The following is a 25,625-nucleotide window of genomic DNA, read 5'->3' as shown; positions in this document are numbered from 1 at the left end:
ACTCTGGCTAGTCCTACTGTTTTGCTTTCTAATGTAGTACAGATTGAGAGTAATAGAGTCAGCTCTCTGTTGAGGGAGTTAAGTAGGAAGGGTGACAGTAGGACAGGTAAAGAGTATGGTTGTCACATGGGATGGTGATGTGATTGACATGAAATGTTAAATAGGCCCAATGGTAGTTCCTTTTATGGCTAGAAGAACAGGGAATTGGAAATGCTTTAACCTAGAGCAGGAGCTTAGACTGCATTCCCATAGACCAAGGCACTGGGCCCTGGGCCCGTGCATGTCTTGCTATGACACAAACAACCATGTTTAAAGAGTGAGATGCCCCCTGCAACCCCACCCCCAGCTCCCTACCCCCAACTGTTCGGGAAGCTATTTAGTTACCTGCTTTTTCACTAGGTGTAAGCAACTGATATAAAATTATCCAAACACACTCACGTGTATCTTTATTTTGTATTGAGCTAAGGGGCCAGTCTCATTCCCAGGAGCAGCTGGCTTGTCAAGGTCCGTTTTTGCAGTAGAGCAAAGCATATTGTGTATGTGCATTGAAATTGCCTTGCCAACTCAGTGCTGGTCTGAATGCCTGTGCTGCTGTTCACAGTTCTGGTAACTTATTTGTCCATATTTCTCCATGGTGGTAGTGGGTGATAAATGTTGTAGTTTTCTGATTGATGACCAGTAGACTATACAGTAAAAGAGAGTCATCTTTGTTCTGTAGGGTTAGAATGGTAACTGTCCTGAAAAGTATCAGCCTCATTTTACTGAATATTTAAACATGGGCTGAGAGTATGTTGAATTTGGTGGATAAAGTATGTGACACTAGACCTGGCAGTCTGATTTAGACCTTGGAGTGATGCAGCCGGCGAGGCAGAAACTAAGTGTCTAAAGGGAGACCATAAGCCATGCACTTAAATAATTCAATCTCGGTTTTTGAAATGCACCACAATTTATTACACAAATTTAACTGGAAATCTGGCTCCATTGAAGTTTCCACTGGCACCAGCTAAATAATGGTGTTATATCCAGCATCATTTTCCCTTCTGTGTTGTTCCAGGAGAAACTTTAATAATTACTTTTTAATATGGTGAAGAAGGGAAGACATTCACAAAAAAGCATTTCTCAAAAAAAAATTGTTTTTTGAATGAGCTCACCTGATCCTACTGTCTGTTACAGAGAAAATTGGTTTCTTATTGTAAGAGATTTCTTTTCTTTTCCTCCTGCTCCATCCTCCTCTTCTAGAACTGTGGGAGGGCTTGTGGCACATCTCCGTGCTGGATGGGTTTCATCTGGCTTATAGCCTGCTGTTGAAGAAATAGGGTTGTCTCTTCTAAGGGCATTGGCTCTCCATTTTTAGCCTGGGGATGAAGGGTAAGAAATGTGGGAGAAAATTTCTCCATTACTAGAAAACATGTTTCAGGGCCAACTGGTTAATTACGAGTTTGCAGTGAAGTGGAGAGCAGTTCCAAAAGAGCAGAGCCAGTCCTGATAAACCAGGCCCCGCTGGCTTCCATGACCGTGTAGGCTGGCAAGTGTGCTCTTGTCCTTGGGGATTCCCCCTGCTCCGCTTTCCTGTTCGCTTTTAAACTCTGATTTCTTACTTGTGGATTTTTTTAAAGTCCTTTCCAGTGAAGGGGTTTCCCATATTAACTGTCGATCTTCAGAACTATTAACTTGGTAGGAAGAGGCCCTCCTAGAGAGACACTTAATTTTTATTCTCATCTCTATTTGCTCATTTGAACAGCATACGAAGAGCACATCATTTAGCAAAACTTCATATCGTTTTGTATTACTGCAGATTAACCTTTCCAAAATAAAGGAAGTACTCTAAAATCATTCACTATCCTTTTCTTCCCATCTTAATTACAAAAATACCACCCCAACAAATGCACTTTTTACACTGAGTTCGATCTCAAATTCATGAGTGTTTTGGGGGACACTGGTACTTTTGATTTCATATTAGGAATTACCTGCTTTTATATTACAACTCACTATCATTTTATTCAGTGTTGACCTGTAACACTTAATATTTTTAGAATATCAGTTCAGCTTTAAATCTGAATAGCATTGTATATGTCACACAAGGATTTCTGGTAACTATCAGAAATTATAACTAATGTTTAAAGGTATGTTTTTTCAAACATCATAAGTAATAAACTCAATTATGTCAGACTTGTAAAGTGAGAAAAAGATTGGTTTAAAGTCCTTGCTAGATCAAAAGAGAAAACAGTGATTTATAGGCCATACCTTGTTTTACTATGCTATATAGATTTTTTTTTTTAAACAAATCAAAGGCTTGTGGCTGCCACTATTGAGCAAGTCTCTGCCACATTTTGGTAATTCTTACAATATTTCAAATGTTTTCATTATTTGTTATGGTGATCTGTGGTCACTGGTTACAACTCAAAGCTCAGGTGGCAGTTAGCATTTTTTAGAATGCTGTTGCAGTTTAGACTACAATTTAGTGTAAACATAACTTTTATATGCACTGGGAAGCCAAAACACTCATTCGACTCTCTCTGTTGGGATATTTGCTCCATTGCGATGGTCTGGGATCAAACCTGGACTATCTCAAAGTACGCCTTCATTTGGATTTTCTAAATCTGTTATTTTTTTTCCTCTAACATTACACACTGAAACTACCAAGATACATCACTGAGGGCATTGCATTATCACTAGATACAAAGAGCCTAGATTTTGTACTTGTATAGGAAATTAACTATTCTGGAAACTTATTCATCATTAGTCAATAATTCACTTATTTTTGCGTAGTATAGAATCATGTTTGGTAATACTAGCCAGCAGGTACAGACATGAGAAATAGTTCACATTGAATTAGTGCTATATAAGTGATTCACTATATGAATTCATTAGGCAGATGCCAACAGTGGTGTGAACCTTCAGAGATGTGCCTCTTGCACTTTTTTATTCACTTTGATACCTACCAGCCAGTTCCATTTGTTCCCATAATCACAAGAAAAACAATTTGAGGCCTTGTGGTATCCCCTCAACCCCCTTTTTTTTCTCTCAGTATTTTGGCACTTACTATGACATGATGCTAGGCACTTTTTAGATAATAAAAGGTTTTTTTCTCTTACATATATTTTCTGTGGTCTGGTTGAGATAAGACTTAATATGAAGTAATTTAATATGAGACAGATAGTGGTTAGTGCTATAACTTTGGCTGATTTCTTCTGTTTCTTGACATTTAACCTCTTGTCAGTATCCATGTTAGATGTTCTAAAACTTAAGTAGCTTTGCTTTTTAATAACACCAAATGTGTAGATATGGTTTTCCTGTGAAGTTTATATCACCCAAAATGTTCCTGGGATGTGCACTTAGAATTACCTTAAGAAGTGGAATATGTATTTAGCCCTCTTCTAATTTTTACAGAATTTTGAAATGATAATTGTGTGCTTTTCACTGCAAAGTCAACTGTAATGCCAGGCAGTTCTTAAATTGTTGATTCGTAGTAAGAAACTGAGGTAAGCCACGAGCGACCCGTGTCAGAGTCCTTGTGTAGACTTCTGTTCTGTTGGTGAGCCGCAAGCTGCCCACCTCCTCTTGATCATTTATTGTTATCAAATGCTTGAGGAATGTTTGAGTGCAGGGTCCGTGGCGACTCTTCTCCGCTGTGACTTAAGGACTTCTGAACTTGAGCCCTGTTCTCTTCAAGGATCGATGCCCTTTTGTCTCATTATCCTAGTCTTATCTTACTGGCTGAATCCTCAGTATTTCCTAGGAGAGTGGCTACACACTTATTAGTTCCTCTTCGGAGCAGATATTTTACTCCCTGGGCAGTTGGTAGGTGAGAAAAAGTTTTTGCCCGGTTCCTGGTTGGAAGCTGTCCGTGAGCAGGGAAAGGAAGGTGGCCTCCGCAGTCTCTCATATTTTCAGTTGGCTTCCTGCATGCAGCAGCAGCGTGGCTCATCTTGCGCAGCTTCCTTCTTGTGAGCCATTGATCTCTGTGGCCTTTAGGTCTGAAAGGTAGGGCAGTTCTCCTGTTCTTTCTCTCCCCTGAGCCCGCAGAAGTACTTGTAGCTAAGTGAAGGAACTCCGTATGGTTCACTGCTTGGATAATGGTTTTGGAGCCCTTATAGCCTATAAAGTATTTTTAAAATCCTGACAGAATATTGAGGGGAAAAGCCCTGATATTTGGCCTCTTCTCCCACGCCTCTCCCCTTCTGCTCCCTCATCCTTAAAGCATCTGAGTGATAAATATCAAGTCCTCCTGAAAATGCTCTTAGATGGCTAATGTTATTGAGTAGAAGAGTGGTCTCCAGAGGCAGATTCTTTTTCACTTTCATGATGGTCTTGAAAATGTACTTTAATTTGGGATGTGCAAGTTCCTGTGGAACATAATCACATGCTACGCACTGCAGATGACAGGCGAGTCCCTTCAAGGACAGGAGGTCGCCTAAATAAGCTTTGCTTCTTACTTTGGATGCTGTGAAACGGTTCTCTTGGCAGGGTGCCAGGAGACATTTGTAACTGATGCTGTTTCCTGGACTTGCCACTTCTTTTCTGCTGTTACTGTGGCTCCTCCAGATGTAGACCACTGGGTGCCTGTGGATGGGGGCAGGCAGGAGATGGGTTATGCCTACTTCTGCTGTTCTCTGGCAGGGGCAGGTTGCCTTTCTCTCTTGATTGTCAGCTTCCACCTTTAGTCTTCCTGTAGTTGGACTCAAGGAATCTTTGGAAATCTTGTTTGGCCACCATTACTAGTTGTCATATCTGTGTCAAAGGACTATACTAAATCACTTCTAGCCACATATGCAGGGATAAACCTGAATTCCCCAGTTATTTACTTGTTTTTATTTAATCATTTTGACATTAGTCAAGCACCACCCTCTATATTGCTTTCTGATTTTTTAAACCTTTGGCCTCCTTTTTCTTTTACTGCCATTGCTCTAAGTAGGGCCTGGTGCACAGAGAATATACACCAACATTTCTCACAGTGTCCCACAGACCTCCTTGCTAATTACTGTAAACACGGAAATAACACCAAACTTACTGAATCTGAATATCTGATGTGGGCCTGGCAGTCTGACTGTTTATAAGCTCTCACGTGATTCTTAGGCCCACCCAAACCTGAAAACCATTATTAGTAATTATTACTAAGGCAATTGCCTTAGTAACAAGACAAGAGAGTGTATAGTGTCTGAGCCACCAACAATGAGTGTAGGCCTCTGTCATAGCTGGGATCAAAATTCCATCCCTGCTGCTGTTCTTTGATGTTAACCGTGTTCTTATCTTCCAAGCCTCGCTTTCCGTGCTGTATAATCAGGATCATAATCCTTGCAATGGTCCAAGTAGGGCTCTGGGTTGAATTTGTTCTCCTGGGTTCTTGTCGTCACTGCAACAAAAAATTGAAAGGCAGAGACAAAATAGCAAAGCAGAGTGAAAGTTTTATTTGAATACACACCAAGGGAGGAGCAGCCAGAGTCAAGGTAGACAAAAGCCTTGAACTTTTAGGGGATGGTCTTTTTATCATGACCTAGCCAGGGGAAGCACATCTTTGATTGACACGGTGAGGTCATTTGATTGACAGCACTAGATACACACCCATTCCTCTTGGCGGTCGTCTTTTCCCAAAGTGCACACAGAAAGCCCATGGGTGTGGAGCAAAACCACACTTATTTTTATGAGATTATGATGAGATGTGGTTTGGGGGGGTTCTTAGCCTTGTTAGGTTGCCTCTGCATTGGGACCTGGTTGGGACCGGTTTGACCTGGTCTGGATAGGCAAGGAACTTATCTATCTTGCTGCAAAGCCTTTGTTGTCTTCCTGTGGGACCCCCTGCGTGGGCAGAGTTTGGGCAGTTTTTTTTCCTTGAACCTTATCCTTTCCATGACTGCTCATGTCTATCGATCTACCTCACAATAGGTTTTGCTGTAGGCATTAAACATGCTTAATAGGGGTGTGGTAGGAGGGAAAGATTTCCTTTGCTCAAAGGGTCATATCTGGGTCTGACAATTAGACTAAGAGAAATCACCATGAGTTTTATACGACACAGGAGTTTTCATAAGGAAGACTCAAAAAAACCAATGAGTCCTGAGTTTTTATAGTAAGGTCTGATGCTGTGTACAGTCATGCAGGAATATGACAGCTCAAAATGTATGGGGGTAGTATAGTGAATTGGGGGGAACTCAGCAAGGCCTCTTGGTTTGAGCTCTTTCTCGTGACCTTTTTTCTTCAAAAGAAAGATGGTCCCCTCCTCTGCATATAGGGAGGGCATCTCTCATGTGATGGTTTTAATGCTCTGATGCAGGGAAGAAGGATGGGGGGTGAAAATGACTTTGCTGTTTCTGCCATTCTCTCAAACTTCTTCAGCTTGAACCTCATCATTAGCAAAGGCAGTTATTACTATGCCTTAAATTCCAGTGTTTCTCACATGTGTTATTAGAACCTTAAACATGGCATCAGCAAGATCAAATAGGTTGTTAGACAAATAGAGAAATTTCAGGGTTCTGTACAAGCAATAAAACACCCCAGGGGCCTAGTATCATGCATAACCATGACATTCAAAGACTAGTCACCTTTCAATCTTACAGGTGTGAATTTTTATAGTCATATTTCAGTTAAAAATTTTTTTATCAATTTTATTTTGGTTTTCATTATTTATTTACCATTCCTTCTTTGCTTCCTGGAGACATGTAGGAAATGTATTGCATTGTTTGTGGTGAATTTGGGACTTACCCAAACCTTGTCTCATTAACATACCCTATTTTTCAGAGGTTTTTTGATTGGGAGAGTGAAATAGAGCTAATTGGGAAATTAGAGGGCCCTTTATTGTTAACTCCTGTCTGGGGAAATGTTTCTAAATGTGAATCTTCTGTGTATGGTCCTTCAGGTATAGTGGTACAAGATAATCTTCCATTTGACCAAGGTGGTCACAATTTTGAACCTCTCCCCAGCTGCTGCCTCTAGCTTTCTAGACAGCTGGCCTACCTTTTATAAAAATGTTGTACCGTATGTTTCACGGACCATAAAATAGTGGATATCCTTCTAGATTCTGTCTCCTGGCTGCCAAGGGAATTATAAGGTCCTTGATTGTAATTATGCCCAGGGCATGTGTTCATGTTCCTATTTTAAGTCTATAATTCAAATGGAAATCACAACTTTTGTTTATTAAGATAGCACGTGTGGCAAGGCCACTGGGACTGGTCCATTATTTACTGCCTGATATTTTATCCATATTAATGTGATCATGTCTGTTCTTATTTACAGTTTTAAGATCATCTTACAGAAAATAATATTCTGCTTGGCTCCTTTAATTAGTATATTACTGTTCATCTCCTTTTAAAAACAGAAATCAGACTTGGTTTTGACCCTGGTTACTTAAGAGTACATTTGTAGTGAAGTATACTCTTCGTCCTCATGGAATGATACTTCTATGAATATCACTTCTTCTTTTTGGCAGAAAAAAGGTAATTTGATGCATTTCCTGTGAGGAAAAGAATGACCAGTGATTGCTGCAGAGGAATAAAAGCATTAGACATTGTGAGCAAAGGGAAAAAGGTTGACCAAACAATGTTTGGGGTTTCCTAGCCCTAAAGAATTTTGGCTTTAAAGGAAAAAAAAGAACAGTATAGAAAAAATATAATGAAGTTCCATTTTCAGCCCTGGTATTGTACCACATTTGCTTCAGATCTTTTTTTCTTTCTTGGAAGGAGAGAGAACCTTACAGATGAAACTGAAGTCCCCTGTGTGCTCTTCCTCACCCATTTCCTTCCCCCTCTTTCTCTCGCCTTCACTGCCCAGCCCACATCAAGAGCCATTGTCTTTCATTTCTGTGCATTTTTGTACTTCTGCTGCTTACAGAGCTCTGAGAATAAGGTTGCTTGCATTTCTTTTTAGTTTGCACTTCAACGGGATTTTACTATGTCATTCTACAACTTGTTTTTCCTGCTCAATATTGTTTCTCAAATTCGTTCATTTGTTGTGTTGCTCTAACTCAGCATTAACTGCTCTGTAGTATTCTATCCGATAGTTATACCGTGAACATTGTTAAACTTGCACATGCAAGATGTTTCTAGGTTATATATACCTACTTGTAAGTAGAATTTCCTAATTGTAGGGATAAATATCTTAAACTTTGATCAAGTGATGCCAAGTAGAGCCATGTGAACATGCTGTAGTTATTGAATCATTTTATACTGCCATCAGTGGTAAAAGGGCACACCCGTTTTCCCACATTCTCATTTAAACTTTGTGCAAATGCTATAGTTTCTTAATTCACATTCCCCTGATCATTCATGAAGTTTCACCTTTTCCCCCCATACACTTAATGTCCAGTTGGAGTTCTTTTGTGAAATGCCTGTTCATAACCTATTGTCAATTCTTCTATTGGATTGCTTCTCTTTTTTAAATAATTGTCAGAGTTCTTCCTTTCATTACTGAGTAAGTCAGAGTAACCAGAAGAGAACTTCAAACAACTCTCACTACCCACCTGCCCACCAGACAGTCTGCATCCAGAAACCTAAGGATGAACTGTTGGTCCTATGTAAAGCTATCCCTCCACTTCAAAAGTTCTGCTTTCTCCCTCCTGCTCGGTCATTTATTTTCTCTCCACTAAATCACTGCCTGTTATTTTTCTCACCTAAAAACAGAAGCACCTTCCCTTTACCCTGCTTCCTCTTCCGGGTGCCACATTACCCCTTCACATTCCTTTGTGGCACAGCTGTCGCAAGCATTGTATGTACTTGGTTTCTTCAGGTCTTGTCTTCCCAGTCCTTCTTCCATTCTAGCTTTTTGCCCCTACTTCTCCACCGAAATTACTCTTGTCAAATTACCAATAAACCACATTTAACTTCACCATGCAAATCTCAGTCCTCTTCTCCCTTACCTTGCCTGCCACATTTGTCATAGTCAGTCATTCCCTGCTCCTCAGTTCGCTTTCTTTCATTGGCTTGGAGGATGTAACTGTGGTGGTTTCCTCCTACTCACCTTACCTGCCTTTCTCTTCTCAGACCCCTTTTGCAGAGTCCTTCTCTGATCCCGTAGCTTTTTTATTATTATTAAGGTATTATTGATACATACTCTTATGAAGGTTTTTGCATGAAAAAATGTGGTTACTACATTCACCCATATTAAGCTCTCCCCTCCACCGATGCCCCATTGCGGTCACTGTCCATCAGTGTGGTACGGTGCCACAGATTCACTCTTTCCTTCTCTGTGCTGCACTGTCTTCCCTGTGATGCCCCCACACCATGTGTACTAAACACAATACCCCTCAATCCCCTTCTCCCTCCCTCCCCTTTGGTAACCACTAGTCCTTTCTTGGAGTCTGTGAATCTGCTGCTGTTGTGTTCCTTCTATTTTGCTTCATTGTCATACTCCATAAATGAGGAAATCATTTGGCACTTGTCTTTCTCTGCCTGGCTTATTTCACTGAGCATAATATCCTCCAGTTCCATCCATGTTGTTGCAAATGGTAGGATTTGTTTCTTTCTTATGGCTGAGTAATATTCCATTGTGTATATGTACCACCTCTTCTTTATCCGTTCGTCTACTGATGGACACTTAGGTTGCTTCCATATCTTGGTTATTATAAATAGTGCTTCAATAAACGTAGGGGTGCATCTGTCTTTTTGAATCTGAGAAGTTGTATTCTTTGGGTATATTCCAAGAAGTGGGATTCTGGGGTCAAATGGTATTTCTATTTTTAGTTTTTTGAGGAACCTCCATATTGCTTTACATGATGGTTGAACTAGCTTACATTCCCACCAGCAGTGTGGGAGGGTTCCCCTTTCTCTGCATCCTTGCCAACATTTGTTGTTCTTAGTCTTTTCGATGCTGGCCGTCCTAACTGGTGTGAGGTGGTATCTCACTGTGGCTTTAATTTGCATTTCCTTGATCATTAGTGATGTGGAGCATCTTTTCATGTGCCTCTTGGCCATCTGAATTTCTTTGGAGAATTATCTCTTCATATCCTCCACCCATTTTTTAATGGGGTTTTTGCTTTTTGTGTGTTGAGACGTGTGAGTTCTTTATATATTTTGGATGTTATCCCCTTGTTGGGTGTGTCATTTACAAATATATTCTCCCATACTGTAGGATGCCTTTTTGCTCTGTTGATGGTTCCTTTGCCATGCAGAATCTGTAGATTCAATGTGTGTATTTTTGCTTTTGTTTCCCTTGCTCCAGGAGATGCGTTCAGGAAGAAGTTGTTCATGTTTATATTCAGGAGATTTTTGCCTCTGTTGTCTTCTAAGGTTTTATGGTTTCATGACTTACATTCAGGTCTTTGATCCATTTCGAGTTTGCTTTTGTGTATAGGGTAAACAATAATACAGATTCATTCTCTTGCATGTAGCTGTCCAGTTTTGCCAACACCAGTTGTTGAAGAGGCTGTTGTTTCCCCATTGTATGTCCGTGGCTCCTTTATCATATATTAATTGACTATATACGGTCCTTTTTATATCTGGGCTCTCTAGTCTGTTCCATTGGTCTATTGTTCTGTTCTTGTGCCAGTACCAAAATTGTCTTGATTACTGTGGGTTTGTAGTAGAGTTTGAAGTTGGGGAGCATAATCCCCCCAGCTTTATTCTTCCTTCTCAGGATTGCTTTGACTATTTGGGGTCTTTGTGGTTCCACATCAATTTTAGAACTATTTTCTCTAGTTTATTGAAGAATGCTGTTGGTATTTTGATAGAGATTGCAGTGAATCTGTAGATTGCATTAGTCAGGATGGCTGTTTTAACTATATTCTTCCTATCCATGAGCACGGGATGTGTTTCCATTTATGGTATCTTCTTTAATTTCTCTCATGAATGTCTTGTAGTTTTCAGGGTATAGGTCTTTCACTTCCTTGGTTAGGTTTATTCCTAGGTATTTTATTCTTTTTAATGCAATTGTGAATGGAATTGTTTTCTTGATTTCTCTTTCTGCTAGTTCATCATTAGTGTATAGGAAAGCAACAGATTACTGTGTATTAACTTTGTTCAGATATTAGATCTAGTAGTTTTGGAGTGGATTCTTTAGAGTTTTTTATGTACAATATCATGTCATCTGCAAACAGTGACAGTTTAACTTCTTCTTTACCAATCTGGATGCCTTTTATTTCTTTCTGTTCTCTGATTGCTGTGGCTAGGACCTCCAGAACTATGTTGAATAAAAGTGGAGAGAGTGAGCATCCTTGTCTTGTTCCCAATCTTAAAGGAAAGGCTTTCAGCTTCTCACTGTTAAGTATGATGTCGGCTGTGGGTTTGTCATATATGGCCTTTATTATATTGAGGTACTTGCCTTCTATACCTATTTTGTTTAGAGTTTTTGTCATGAATGGATGTTGAATTTTGTCTAATATTTTTCAGCATCTACGGAAATGATCATGTGGTTTTTGTCCTTTTTGTTGATGTGGTGGATGATATTGATGGATTTTCTAATATTGTACCATCCTTTTATCCCTGGAATAAATCCTACTTGATCATGATTGATGATCTTTTTGATATATTTTTGAATTCAGTTTGCTAACATTTTGTTGACTATTTTTACATCTATGTTCATCAGGGATATTGGTCTGTAATTCTTTTGTGGTGCCTTTCCCTAGTTTTGGTATTAGAGTTACGGTGGCCTCATAGAATGAGTTTGGAAGTATTCCCTCTTCTTCTACTTTTTGGAAAACTTTAAGTAGGATGGGTATTAGGTCTTCACTAAATGTTTGATAAAATTCAGCGGTGAAGCCATCTGGTCTAGGATTTTTGTTCTTAGGTAGTTTTTTGATTACCAATTCAATTTCATTGCTTATAATTGGTCTTTTCAGATTTTCTGTTTCTTTCTGGGTCAGCCTTGGAAGATTGTATTTTTCTAGAAAATTGTCCATTTCTTCTAGGTTATCCAGTTTGTTAGCATATAATTTTTCATAGTATTCTCTAATAATTTTTTGTATTTCTGTGGTGTCCGTAGTGATTTTTCCTTCTCATTTCTGATTCTGTTTATGAGTGTAGATTCTCTTTTTTTCTTGATAAGTCTGTCTAGGGGTTTATCTATTTTGTTTATTTTCTCAAAGAACCAACTCTTGGTTTCATTGATTCTTTCTATTGTTTTATTCTTCTTGATTTTATTTATTTATGCTCTAATCTTTATTATGTCCCTCCTTCTATTGACTTTGGGTCTCATTTGTTCTTTTTTTTTAGTTTTGTTATTTTGAGTTTGGACTTTTCATATGGGATTGTTCTTCTTTCCTGAAGTAGGCCTGTATTGTAATATACTTTCCTCTTAGCACAGCCTTCACTGTGCCCCATAGATTTTGCGGTGTTGAATTATTGTTGTCATTTGTCTCCATATATTGCTTGATCTCTGTTTTTATTTGGTCATTGATCCATTGGTTATTTACGAGCATGTTGTGAAGCCTCCAGGTGTTTGTGGGATTTTTTGTTTACTTTGTGTAATTTATTTCTAGTTTCATACCTCTGTGGTCTGAGAAGCTGGTTTGTACAATTTCAATCTTTTTAAATTTATTTAGGCTCTTTTTGTGTCCTAGTAGATGATCTGTTCTTGAAAATGTTTCATGTGCACTCAAGAAGAATGTGTATTCTGTTGCTTTTGGGTGTAGAGTTCTGTAGATGTCTGTTAGGTCCATCTCTTCTAATATGTTGTTCAGTGTTCCTGTCTCCTACTTATTTTCTGTCAGGTTGATCTGTCCTTTGGAGTGAGTGGAGTGTTGAAGTCTTCTAGAATGAATGCATTGCATTCTATTTCCCCTTTTAATTATGTTAGTATTTGTTTCACATGTGTAGGTACTCCTGTGTTGGGTGCATAGATTTTTATAATGGTTATTGGATTGACCCCTTTATCATTATGTTATGTCCCTCTTTGTCTCTTGTTATTTTCTTTGTTTTGAAGTGTATTTTGTCTGATAAAAGTACTGCAACTCCTGCTTTTTTCTCCTTATTAGTTGCGTGAAATATCTATTTCCATCCCTTCACTTTTAGTCTGTGCATTTTTTTGGGTCTGAAGTGAGTCTCTTGTAGGCAGCATATAGATGTGCTCCCTTAGCTTTTAAAGTTACTGTCCTTCAAGACTCATTTACTGGTCCTCTTGTTGCTGGGCAGCTGCATCTGGGAGGTCTGTCCCTGCGTACCAGGTGAAACCTCAGCCTGGACAGAGGAGGGTTCTTGACTCTGAACCCGAAAGAATTCTCGAGCAGGTTGGAAGAGTGTAGGTAGGGAAGGAATTCATTAAAGTGAGAGTAGCAGAGAATGGCAGCTGAGTTGAAGGCAGCAGAGAGCAAGGAAGTTGAAGTAGTACAGAGATTGAAGATTTGTGCTATAGTCTAGAAAATAGAGTGAAATAATGAAGTGACAAAGATGCTTACCACTGGAAGATCACAGAGACAAAACTCAATTAAGTTGAGCAGTTAAAAAGCTTTATTTAAAAGATGCTCACTTAAAGGAAAGTGCAGGCCTCCTCAGAAAGGAGGCATGCTGAAAGACTGAGGGTTCCGTCTTTTAAGCATTTTCAGGAGTGTGGGAAAAGGCCAGCAGGTATAGACTCACAAAGTGTTCTCAAAATGCTTTTCTTCAGTGAGAGACATTATGTGTCTTCTCTTCAGCTTCCCTTGGGAATCATGTCAATCAAGACCACCTGCTCCACCTCCAAGGTGGGTTGAGCTACTGTCTTTGCTAAAGAGTATGTTAGAAATCTTTCTTCCTAATAACTTCCTGGTTTTTAAAATGGAATCTTAGCCATAAAATGTAATCCTCCTTGCTCTTGCTATACTGTTTGTATCTGAGCTTTTTTGGAAAATTAATCATGATGCTTGTCTCCTGTCTTTGCCCCACGTCACTTTGAGTTCTCTTAGCTTTTAAGAATACCTGTACACGAGCATTTCCCAAATGTATACCACCAGTTCAGAGCTTTCTTCCAAACACGGCTTCTCCTATATCCAAGTGCCTCCTCAACATCTCCACTTCAAGTTTGGCATGTCCATAACTGAACTCCCTACTTTACTCCCCACTCTGTTGTCTAGTCCACCTGTGGTCTTCCCCACCTGTTTGACCCCACCGTAATTCTGTTTCCTCAGATACAAAATACCGTGGCGTCATCCTTGATCATTCCTGCTTTTCTCTCATACATCTCACTTTGCCCATTACTCTCAGAATAGTTGCAGATTCTGATCACTTTTCTCTCTGTGCTGCCTCTGTGATATAATCTATCACCATTGATTCCTACTCAGATAACTGTCATATCTCCTAATTGGTCTCCCTTTTCTCTCCCCTTCTTAGCTATAGTGTGTGCCCTGAACACAGTGGCCAAACTAATTCTTTCAAAAGTGAAGTCAGATCTGTATCTTTGCTTCTTTCCTGTTTTCCCTTCCACATTGCTCAAGCCACAGTGGTGTCATTGCTGATCCTTGAAGCCATCTGGGCATGCTTATAACTGAAGGCGTTTGCATTAGCTTTTCTCCCTTCCTTTCTTCAGATAACCACATGCCATTCCTCATTTGAGTCTTTGCTAAAATGTAACCTCAGTGAGGCCTACCCTGATCACATTACAACTGTGACTCTGCTCACTGGTTCTCTCTCATCCTGCTCTGCCTTTTCTTGATCCATTTCGCCTGTCTGCTACTAAGAGCATTTACTTTGGCCTATCACTGTTCATAATGTCTTCTCAGTAAAGAACTTAAAGAATTTAAAGAACTTTAGTGGAGTCACATTTATCAGTCTTTTTTTTTTCATGGTTTGATCAGCATTGTATAAGAAACCCTGCAGTATCCCAAGGTCATTAGATATTTTGGCTACAAATCCTTGGCTACAGTATGGACTAGATTAAATTAGGCATGAACATGTGTATAAGTCCCTTCCATTCATTCCAAATGAACATTGAACAGAGAACTCCTTTTGGCAAACATCCAAAAATAACTTGGTATAAAAATGCCTGTGTGTCTTTAGATGCTGATGTAGGTGTTGGGCCTTCCTCTCCAACCTGTGAGAGGTACAGATGATTGGAGTTATCACTAATGGGAGTCATTGCAGAGCCTACATACAATGTCATTTCTCAGGATGAACAGTGATGACAGCACACATTGGTTTGTGTATTATCTGCCCGTCCAAATAAAGCAAGCATTCTTTTCTATTTTTTTAAAATATTTCCATGTAAATTAGAATCTAAACTAGACAGTTGTGTTTAGCTGGCAAGAATCAGCTGAAGTCCTGTTTTCTCAGAACACATTCCATACCTCAGTTGCCTCTTCGAGATTTCAAAGGTTTTTATCTACCTGGTAATTTGGAGGAATTGCTTTTATTTTGTGGTTTCTTAGGGACTTCTAATATCTCTCTTGTAAGATGTTTGCAGATGTCAATAGCTTCTAGCTCTGCAGGGTTAGAGTAACAAGATCGTTCTGTTTTCACTTGCGAAACTTTTTTCTGCTGGTGCTATTAGTTCTTTCCTAAGCTTCATGAGAGACATAAAATTGGACTCTGAACTTGTCCTGTTTGTTATGGGGAAGCTTGCTGGTACACTATTTATTTTCTTACATTCTTTTGGATGTATTTTGGTTTGGCACCATCCTGTTGAGTTCCTTTCTTGTTCACATAATCCACTTTCACACATTTACTTGTATCTCATTACATGGTCTTTATTTGAATGCTTGTTAAAACTGTTTCTTACCTTTAATTAATTGCTTTGTAGTTCAGGCAAATGACATTACCTTTAACCTCTGTGATATTTCAGAATAAGTAAGGTAAGGTTCAGACATTCAGGTTATGTGGCAAATCATGAGGCTCTAAGGTAAATGTCGATATTTTGTTCAATTCATTGTTTAGAATGCTATTCACTTGTATGATCACACAGCTACTCTAAATAGACTGTCCTCTGTTGCTCACTAAATATGAATACGTTGGCACCTCTTTACTCCTGAGGGCTGATGTCCATTGATTTTCTCTTTATTAAAAATCCTGTTCATTTTTGGCACCTGGCATCTTTCTGTCTAGCAGGCATTGTTACTGTATCATTGAGTGTCATCATAAACTCCATTTTATGGACCATATGTTCTACTTACTTCCTTAGTAGTGACCATGATTATCATTTGGCTGCCTGGATGTTTATAAAATACCCATAATTCTGCGCCACTGCCCTTGTAAACCCAGCACTCTCCCTCTAGCCAGGCTACCCATATGTGTCTCATTTCCCTTATTTCCTGTGAGAAAACCTCAGCGTTAAATTAATTATTTTTTTTATTGTTTCATGTTTTGGACTGTACCATACTAGGCAGTTTCCATGACACCCCAGGACTTTGGTTAAAGTGTGGACAACCATATTGTTCCTGTTCAGATCACATGGATTCCTATACATCATCTTAGTAAAGTGTTCATACCTGCATTTCTGAGGGTGCTTTAACCCTCACGTATGAGGAGGAGCCCCAGAATGTTAGCCTTTTTTTAAGTTCAGAAGAAGTAAGAGACAATTAGATGATGAATGTGAAGCTCAAAGAATTATGTACATTCTCTTGAGTGATTTTCTTGTTAAATTAGGGAATTATAATGGTTAAATGGTGTCTTCTGGATACCAAGGCTTAGTTAGGTCTAAGGAAATACCTATTTTGGTCACCTTAACCTCAATATTGTCCTTAGGAGTAGTTTAAATGTGGGATATTAACATGATAAAGGTTCTTTATTTAGATTGGAATTAATTGGCTATTTAACAAATAATTTTGAATATTTGAGCATAGAATGTGTTAGACTGGAGGAAGGAAAAACAAGGACATACAAACAGAACAGAGAGATACCATAAAAGGAGAACAGACCAGACCCCAAGGTCCATGCCTTATATGGAAAGGGGACAGCTCTTCCTGAATTCCATCCTTCTGATGTGCCATCTAAGACCCCGATGTCAGTATCCTCCCTCTTAAAAGAAAAAAAGTTTCTAGTTGTCTATCATCTCACCTTTAGCCAATCATACATCTCCACGCCCCCTAGGATAGCTTACCCAGTCCTCCCACTCCTAGCCCCTTATAAGGCCCCACCTCTCTGACCAGGTGTGACTTCCCTGGCCTGTGTTTCAGACCGAGGAACATCACCTGGGAATTGCGCTCAAATCAACTGCCGGGCCCTTTGTTGCCTCTTGTCGCCTGCTTATTTCAACTAGAATTTATCTTACAGAATGGACTTTAAAGGGAGATCTTGTTTTGTCCATGTGTAGTGGCAAAGCTGAGGCCAGGTGGACTCATACAGGCTGGGGAAACAACAGTGTGCATATAGGTTAGGAGTTAGTCCTTGATTTTCTCCTTATTTGTGAATTTTTGTCAAACATTACTTGGTTTTAGAGATTCCCAAATCTGTACTTCAGTCGTACTTTTCTGGTATACTTGATCTTTGTACATCATTCTGCTATTTCTCTTGTAGTTAGTTAATCCAACTATTTATTGAATATCTACTATTAGGGAGGTATTGTACTTGGCTCTGGGGTCACAGAGAATAAGAGAAGTGGACAGGGCCTCTTGTAACCTAGGCTTGAGGAGAACAGAGACATACAAAGTAATTGAGCTGACACCTCCCTATTTCCCTATTCTACATCCCCCATCAAAAGGCAAAGTTCTTGACTTCATATGGCTGTCACTGTGACTTAAAATACTGCATTCCTCTTCTCTATCCCCTCTATCCATTCTGTTGCCAATTCCTGTCAATTCATTTTTTAAAATGGTTATCATACCCCTTAAGTTCCTATCCATTCCCACTTCAGTCAACTACATCTGGACCACCTCCTCTTAGATTCTCATGGTTACATTGACTAGACAGTAACCTCTTCCAGAAGTCCAGAGCCCATGAAATAGTGAAGGAATTGTGTGTGTTTATATTTATTTGTGCCTGTGTATTGAAGTACTCTACTTTCCTTCTTTCCCCCTTTTGCTTGTTCTCTTCCTTCAACTCTAATTTTTTCTCTTGTTCTTTCCTATCCTGGAAACTCAATTAAGTCCCACCTTGTCAATGAAATATTTCTTGATTACTTCTTTCTTGGCATTTCCCTGGGCTCTTACAGCACTTGGTCCCTAGTCTGTATCACTTAGCACTTCTTCAGAACCTCTTTGTGCTATTTCATACCAGTAGATGTGCTTCTGTTAACTTTGGTAGGTTACAAGAGCACAGAGTTTAGGATGGAAACATATTTATGGAGTGCTTTTCATGTGACTAATAGTTGGTGCTGAATGGTTTATTCATACAGATTTATAATGTACCTAAAAATTATTTAAACGACCTAATGCTTATTGAGCTTCTTCTACATCATAGATGCAAACATTCCATTGCTTATTTTTGAACCTCTTTTGTAAAAAACGTAATTGTACTCCCTGTAAAAGCATTTTAGCCAAATATTTGTTAATCACTTACTATGGATCTAGCACTCCATTAGTGTTTGTGATAATGGTACGGCAAGAGCATATTTCAGATGAATTCCCATATCTTGTGCTATTGGCTGTGTTCTTTGGGTTTTTTGGTTTACTGTTTGTTTTCATTGCTGATGTGATGTTTTGTTTTGCTTTTAGGATAAGAACAAGAAACTGCGTCCTCTGTATGACATTCCTTACATGTTTGAAGCTCGGGAATTCCTTCGAAAGAAGCTTATTGGAAAAAAGGTAAATGATGGCATCCTGGGCCTCCATAGCCATGGTGGCTGGTGTCCTTTCTGCCTGCATCCATGGCCTGAGGGCTTTGCCTCACTGCCTCGGGCCCCCATGTTGGCTGTGGCCCAGCCACTCAGTGCCACCCTGTACCCTTTGGGGGCCTGGACAAGGCCTCAGTGGCCAAGCAATTTCTTTGTGCTTACACAGTTGTGCCGCTGATACAGTGATGCGACTCCTTTAATGTTAAAGGGAATCAAAGACTGTTTTTTACATCTTGAAACTCTAAGACAAGGTTGACCCAGAAAAGTTCAGTAAATCCCCATTTTATGAAAGATCTTTCAACAGTTTGGACCAAGTGGAGATTATTATGGCCATGCAGGACGAATTTGGGTTTGAAATTCCTGATATAGATGCAGAGAACTTTATGTGTCCACAGAATTTGTAGAAGATGTATATGAATAGGATATTAGATCCCTTTTCTTCACTGAGAGAAGACTTGGAAGATACTGGCAAGTGTCTGTAAGTGAGAAGGCATTTTGGCATTAGTGCTGGCTTTGATAGAGTAATTCTGTTCAGACTTGTATTTAAATTATGTGTCTTTGCCCTTTGAAAATAAACCTGTAAAACATAAAAAAAGAAAGTAAATGGTGACAGAAACAGATTTGCAGATAGTTAGGGATTATGTAATCTGGGCTAGCCCTTGTGATGGAAACCCAGAGACCAGCAGGTGACATTCCTGCCCCAAGTCAAGCAGAATCACTGTGATATGAAGAGGGGTGTGCCTGCAAATCAGGAAGTGGTTTCTCTTGGGAGAGGTTTAAAATTGGGGCCCTGACCTCGGTATGATTGTAAGAGCTCTGATGGCATGTTCTTTCCAACCTCCAGGTGCAATTCCAGTTTCAGGAATTGCATATGGCCCTGAGTTTATCCACTTGGCTCTCTCATTCTCTCCAGCCACCTCCATGGGAAGTTGGTGCTGTGGGATTTTTCTAGCAGGGGAAGGTTGCTGGTTTTTCCTGTCTCTCCTACTTGGGAGCAACAGGTTGACTAAGGAGAAGATGGGCTCTCCTGGACTAGAAACATGCTACTGAAATGTACTAGGGTGTGCAGGGCACCTCCATGTTATGGGCTTGTCACATTTCCTGTAGATTCTACGCAGGTGCTGGGGATCCTTGGTGGGAAAAGAGTACATGGTTTCCTGGTGGTGCTTGGTGAAGCACTTTTTCTTCCTAGTTCAGTGCAATAGTTCGGTAACCCTAAGAGTGCACCTCCTTGTGTTTCTAGAGCATAATATTCTGTCATTAGCTCAGAACCCGCCCTTCTGGGAGGCTGAGGGTGAGCCACCGAGTGCTCCCTATTTTCTCTGAGCTCCCACCCAAAATACCCTGGGCAGTTCTTTGTATCCCTGGTAAACAGAGGATATGAATGGGGGATATGAATGGGGTCGTTACCTCAATGGTAGTTGAGGGAAATCTGCTCAGGGAGCCATAGTGATCTGTCTTTACCCATGTTCTGTTCCAATGGGTTCCAATCTTTTGGCACCTAACGTTTTTTGGTTTAATTTTTCTTCTATCTGCAGAAAGGTAAAGGCCATTCTGCTGTATGTCTGGCCTTAACAGTTAAAGCCATGTTAGTATTCTTTACCTAAGGGAGATTTGTAAATTAGTGGTGAGGTAACAGGTCCAAAAAGGCTCTCACTTTTGAACTAATGCTAATGTAGTATATTATAAATATTACCAATTGTATTATATACTGTGGTCACTAGAAAGATAAATTAGAGTGAAGAGATTTTCAAGGTGGGCATAAGATGAAATTGCTAACTTTGAAGTAGAGAAACGAAACTGGGTTCCCTAAAAATGAGTATTAAATCTCAGGTTCCTTCAGAGAATAGGCTCATTTGTCATTATATAAAACTTGACAGAATGCTGTATTCATTCATGAAGTGTAGTATGAATGATGGCTTTAAGCCTCTTTCAATTTCTAGATCTCCTGTTATCTAATCTAATGTCCAACATCTCTATTTCACCAGGCTGATACTGTATCACTCATTTACTGGCTCATAAACAAATGCATAGAGACAAACAAGGAATTTCCTCACAAGTATGGATTTACATTGAAATTCATGGAAAGTCACATTGAAAGGAGTGGCAGCATATATTTGATTGAGTGTAGCCAGCTGGGTGGCATGTATTATGGCATCCACCTGGTTTCTTTGAGTATTGCCCTGTCCTGATTCTGTTTCATCCCTGGGAATAGAGATCACAGCTCATTGCAGCAGCTGCCAAATGCTCCTAGAAGATTGCCCAGCTTCTGCTCTCAAACACTGTGCATCAGGCCTTCTTAAAGTCCTCTGTCACAGTATGAAACGACTGACCTAAAGTGTCAGATAAGGTGGCAATTTTTTTTCCCCTAGGAAATATTAACTTTTTTTTTTTTTGAGAGGGCATCTCTCATATTTATTGATCAAATGGTTGTTAACAACAATAAAATTCAGTATAGGGGGGGTCAATGCTCAATGTACAATCATTAATCCATCTCAAGCCTAATTCTCATCAGTCTCCAATCTTCTGAAGCATAACGAACAAGTTCTTACATGGTGAACGAATTCTTACATAGTGAATAAATTCTTACATGGTAAACAGTACAAGGGCATTCATCACAGAAACTTTCGGTTTTGATCACGCATTATGAACTATAAACAATCAGGTCAAATATGAATATTCGTTTGATTTTTATGCTTGATTTATATGTGGATCCCACATTTCTCCCTTTATTATTATTATTATTATTTTTATTTTTAATAAAATGCTGAAGTGGTAGGTAGATGCAAGATAAAGGTAGAAAACATAATTTAGTGCTGTAAGAGGGCAAATGTAGATGATCAGGTGTGTGCCTGTGGACTAAGTATTAATCCAAGCTAGACAAGGGCAGCAAAACATCCATGGATGCAGTAGATTTCTCTCAAAGCAGGGGGGGTGAGGTTCTGAGCCTCACCTCTGTTGATCCCCAATTTCTCACCTGATGGCCCCCCTGCGACTGTGCCTGTCTTAGGTTGTTCCTCCCTTGAGGAATCTTACCCGTCTCTGGCTAACCAGTCATCTTCCGGGGCCATACAGGGAAATGTAAAGTTGGTAAGTGAGAGAGAAGCCATATTGTTTGAAAAGGTTAGCTTTTTACTTCTTTGCAGATTTATGCCCTGTGGCTTCTATGCCCAGCACTTGTCTCAAGGTATCTTTACCACCTGGAGGAATTATGATACTTGGTAACTTCGATATGAGGCACGAATTCTATTTAAGGGTTGTAATTAGGAAGGAAGAAGAAAAGCTATAGAGGTAGCATATGGAAGAAAACATGGGAGGATTGATTATTTCTTTGACATATCTTCTTGTATAGTACCTTAAGTATGTATAGGTTTTAAACTACTAACTAATTTGCACACACATATTAACATAATAGGAATACAGTGACATAAACAAAGCAAATCTATAATTACCATCCATCTCCAGTGAAGCCAAGAAAACCATTTAGGCACCCTAGGCATTTGTGAAAATTTGTCTATGATATGATGGATATTGTCCTACTGTACTTGAACAGTCTGAGAAAAATCAGACAAATTAAAGCAGCCCATTTCTGGGATCTGTTCACATCCCATATGTTCTTTTAACCATAGATAGTCTATAGTCATAAGATTTTGGAGTGCACCCCTCCCAACTCCTGGTTGAGTTCCAACAGTACAGATCCGGTCAAATTCGTTGTCTCACTGTATGCACATGCCAGCCTAGACATCTCCCTCCTCATTCCAATGGCAAGACCAGGAAACGGTGGGATGGACGCAGCTACAACCGCAGCATCGCCCGGATCCCTGTGGAGGCTTTTTGATGATCATCCCCCGGCACGAGTCCTCCAGAGAGTGCTGATGCCAGAAGCTCCTCCTCATATTGTATCTTAGTTCATTTTCTGGGTATCCAAGCTAGGCCTTGATCTTCTGCATAGAAACAAACAGACCCTTTGCCCACACTTTGACATGCCCTCTATACCACTGTGCAGAACTCATTGGAGTTCAGCACACACGGACTGCCTTTTTTTTTTTTTTAATTAAGAGAAAGGAATATTATCAGAAAAAAGTAAGGTGGCAATTTTTAAGCAAATAGGTTCCCTTTTGGTGGAGGATGCCTTGTTTACTGGTTCCTCTGTATCAGAGTTGATTGGATTCTATTTGTGCTGAGCCCAAGTTTTGTCCCCCATGGTGACATTGTATAAATGATGAATACCATATCCCTGCGTAGGGAGTAGAATGCAGCCTGGCTCTGCTGGGCTGGAACATTCCTGATGCAAGTGCTTTTCCTGACTCATCACCTGAAACCACTTTGCTGGTCTTCTGGGACTGTCAATGGTAAGAGCAAACACCCATGTTCTCTGGAGTCTGGGAGCAGGCAGGGCAGTTGCTGCCTCAGGGGGCGGCTAGCACATCAGTACAAATCTCTGCCAGTTCCCTTCAGACCTCTGCAGCTGCTCAGTGTGACACATGGTGATTAAGAGGCACCGAGGGGGGAGCACGTGTGCCTATGTGCCTGTGTGCACGAAGCTGATTAGGGCAGCCTCTCACAGCTTAAGCAAGATAATGGAGGGAAAATCATCTTCTCTGCCCTATTATTTGGCCATCCCAGAGAGTCTATCATATGACAATTTTAAGGATTTTCTAGAAAAGTAAGATTGAAGGTAAACTGTTAAGGTGCTTTGTTAGATTCAGTGGCCTGTATGTCAGCTACAGAAATTCACTTTCTCAAGATTTAATTATGGCTAAATGCCTTCATTAACATAACCAACCACCTCTCTGAGCCTTGGTTTTATCAGTTGTGAGATGGGAGTATTTGCCTTCTCTTGCTAATGGTCATCTTGGACATTGAGAATCGATGATGGTATTAGTCCTTTCAGAGTTTCCAAACACCAGTAAGTTTTTAGTAATACTGCTTTCCTATAGAACCTGGCATAGCCTTTTTTCAGTTATGATTTTTTTTTTACCAGCTCTGAGGTCAAGAGATGTGAATCAGTACACAACTGATTTGAGTGGCATTAAGCCATGGTACAGATTTGGCTGGTACCTGGTTAAATGTGTTCCAGCTTCCATAAAACAAGTACCTGCTCAAACTAAAGTGAATGTGTGTGCATTGTTTTCTCTGATTTTGGGGAGGGTAGAAGGATATATGTGTATTCTGGAAGTGTTTGAGAAGCTGTCTGAATTGCCATGCTGCCTGGTAGAATGCCCTCCCTGTGTCCCGTTTACCATTTGCTCTCTGTGCTTTCACTAAAATGTTCACTGAGGGATACACATGGTGAATTCTTGCTGGTGTCTTGATCATTTCTTCTGGGGTTCTTTATGGCCCCAGTAGAGCGGAGAAACAGAATACATGGTAATGTCAGCATGTCTTTTAGTTTTCCAGAATGATAATGTAGGTATGTATAAGGTTGCAAGTTTGATGCCCTCCTAAACGACCAGGGCTACATTCCTCTAATAGCAGAAGTAGTTTTTTTTTGTGTGTATCTTTTTCTTAATGCTTAGCGGACACCCATGTGACAGAAGTTTGTGTGCCTCTCATTTTGTTCTCAGTGGAGGAAGGTAATAATTGGGATCTTTTTTTCCTAGATATCTCAGACAATCTCTGTCTTGTACAATCTCTAAAGTACAGTCTCCAAATACTTTAAAATCCATGTAATACAGAATTTATAAATGACACATGAATGATTATAACCTGTGAGTCTTCATTGCACTATTTTTAGCACCATGGAAACTATTGTGTTCAGAGTTATAACTTTTTTGGACAATTGAAGGGTCAAAAATGGTGGGAGAGATGGAATTGCCAAAAGTAAGATTGTTTTGAAGATGTAATCCTGGTGATACCATTGCTGAAGCTTTAACACACTCTGTAGAAACCTCTGCCCCAAAATGTATGTCTGTGAATTAAATATGTTTACCATTTAATTATGTTAAATGAGAAAATTTGGGGAATGAAGCTCATTTGTGACTAAACAGTTGACTTTGTGTGGTTTACATGCCATTTAGGTTTATTCTGTGAACTATACTCTTTTTTAGGTTATCTTGCCAATGGGTTTCTGCCCTGGGCAAGTTCACTATGCATTCAGTGTGACCAAAGAAATGACAGTAGAACATTCTTGGGGTGAAAGGGTTATACCCAACTTTATTTTCACGGTGGCAGGTCAGTCACTAAATCCCGTTCACTTAGAGTGAGCCTGCATGCAGCAAGCCGGTCTCTGCCTCTGGGCCTCTCTGCCCGCACAACCGTCCTCTAGCCCTCTGTCCTTGGCACTGCCACCACTCCAGCCTCTCTGCTCTCCTTCAGCCGTGCCACTGTGTCACCCAGAGCACTGGGCGAAGCTCTTTATGTAGAGTCAGTAGCAACGCATTGCCCACATGTGTGTAGTGAGCTAGCCAACCAGGGCCAGGTGAGAATTCTGGCCATAGGAACTTTCATTTTATCCACATAGGTACTTAACATTGGGCATTTTTCTCAATAAGTTACTGGACTATAAATAATATAGGGAATATTTCAAATTCATATTACAGATTGTTCCTTATGGAAGCCTATTGCTCATGAGGCCTATACTTCGGGGGATGTGGAGCTTGGTGGTGTGGATGGGAAGGAGCTCCATGTGCTGCAGAGGTATCAATCCAACATGTTTAAAACAGAACTCATGATAATTCTGACAGAAAATCTGGTCCGCAGGGTTCTGGGAGTCATGCCACTAACAATTGCCATCAGAAACATCTTTGACACCCGCTCTTTACCCCTCTTATCCCAGTCCCTCATCAGCTCCTGCTTTATATACATGTGAGTGTGTCCTCGTCCTGCTGCATTGCAGCTGACTTGCCTGCATATCCCATCACCTGGACTCCTGGGTGCCTTTCCCCCTGGCTTTCATGCATTCTGTCCTCCCCCTCTGTTCTGCCCAAAAGCGTCCCATGACAGTGCCATTATGCTCTTTGTTTGCCTACAGTGTTTGCTTCCCATTGCATTCTGTAGCCTACAAGGCCCAGTATAATCTGGTCCAG

At 40.1% G+C, this 25,625-nt stretch overlaps 1 protein-coding gene across 4 annotated transcripts in view; it reads left to right on the top strand.

The window, feature by feature from the left end:
- Nucleotides 1-25,625, top strand: part of SND1 (staphylococcal nuclease and tudor domain containing 1) — a 406,889-nt gene that overhangs the window by 130,076 nt on the left and 251,188 nt on the right. For all 4 annotated transcript variants that reach the window (XM_073238488.1, XM_073238486.1, XM_037023516.2 and 1 more), the window contains exon 11: nt 18,479-18,568. In XM_073238488.1, the coding sequence (XP_073094589.1) occupies nt 18,479-18,568 (90 nt within the window). The remainder of the gene's footprint in view (nt 1-18,478; nt 18,569-25,625) is intronic.

The sequence above is a fragment of the Manis javanica genome, chromosome 6, assembly GCF_040802235.1.
Source record: "Manis javanica isolate MJ-LG chromosome 6, MJ_LKY, whole genome shotgun sequence".
In the NCBI taxonomy this organism is placed as follows: Eukaryota; Metazoa; Chordata; class Mammalia; order Pholidota; family Manidae; genus Manis; species Manis javanica.
Note: the sequence above shows the minus strand (reverse complement) of the source record. Positions and strands in the feature narration are given on the sequence as shown.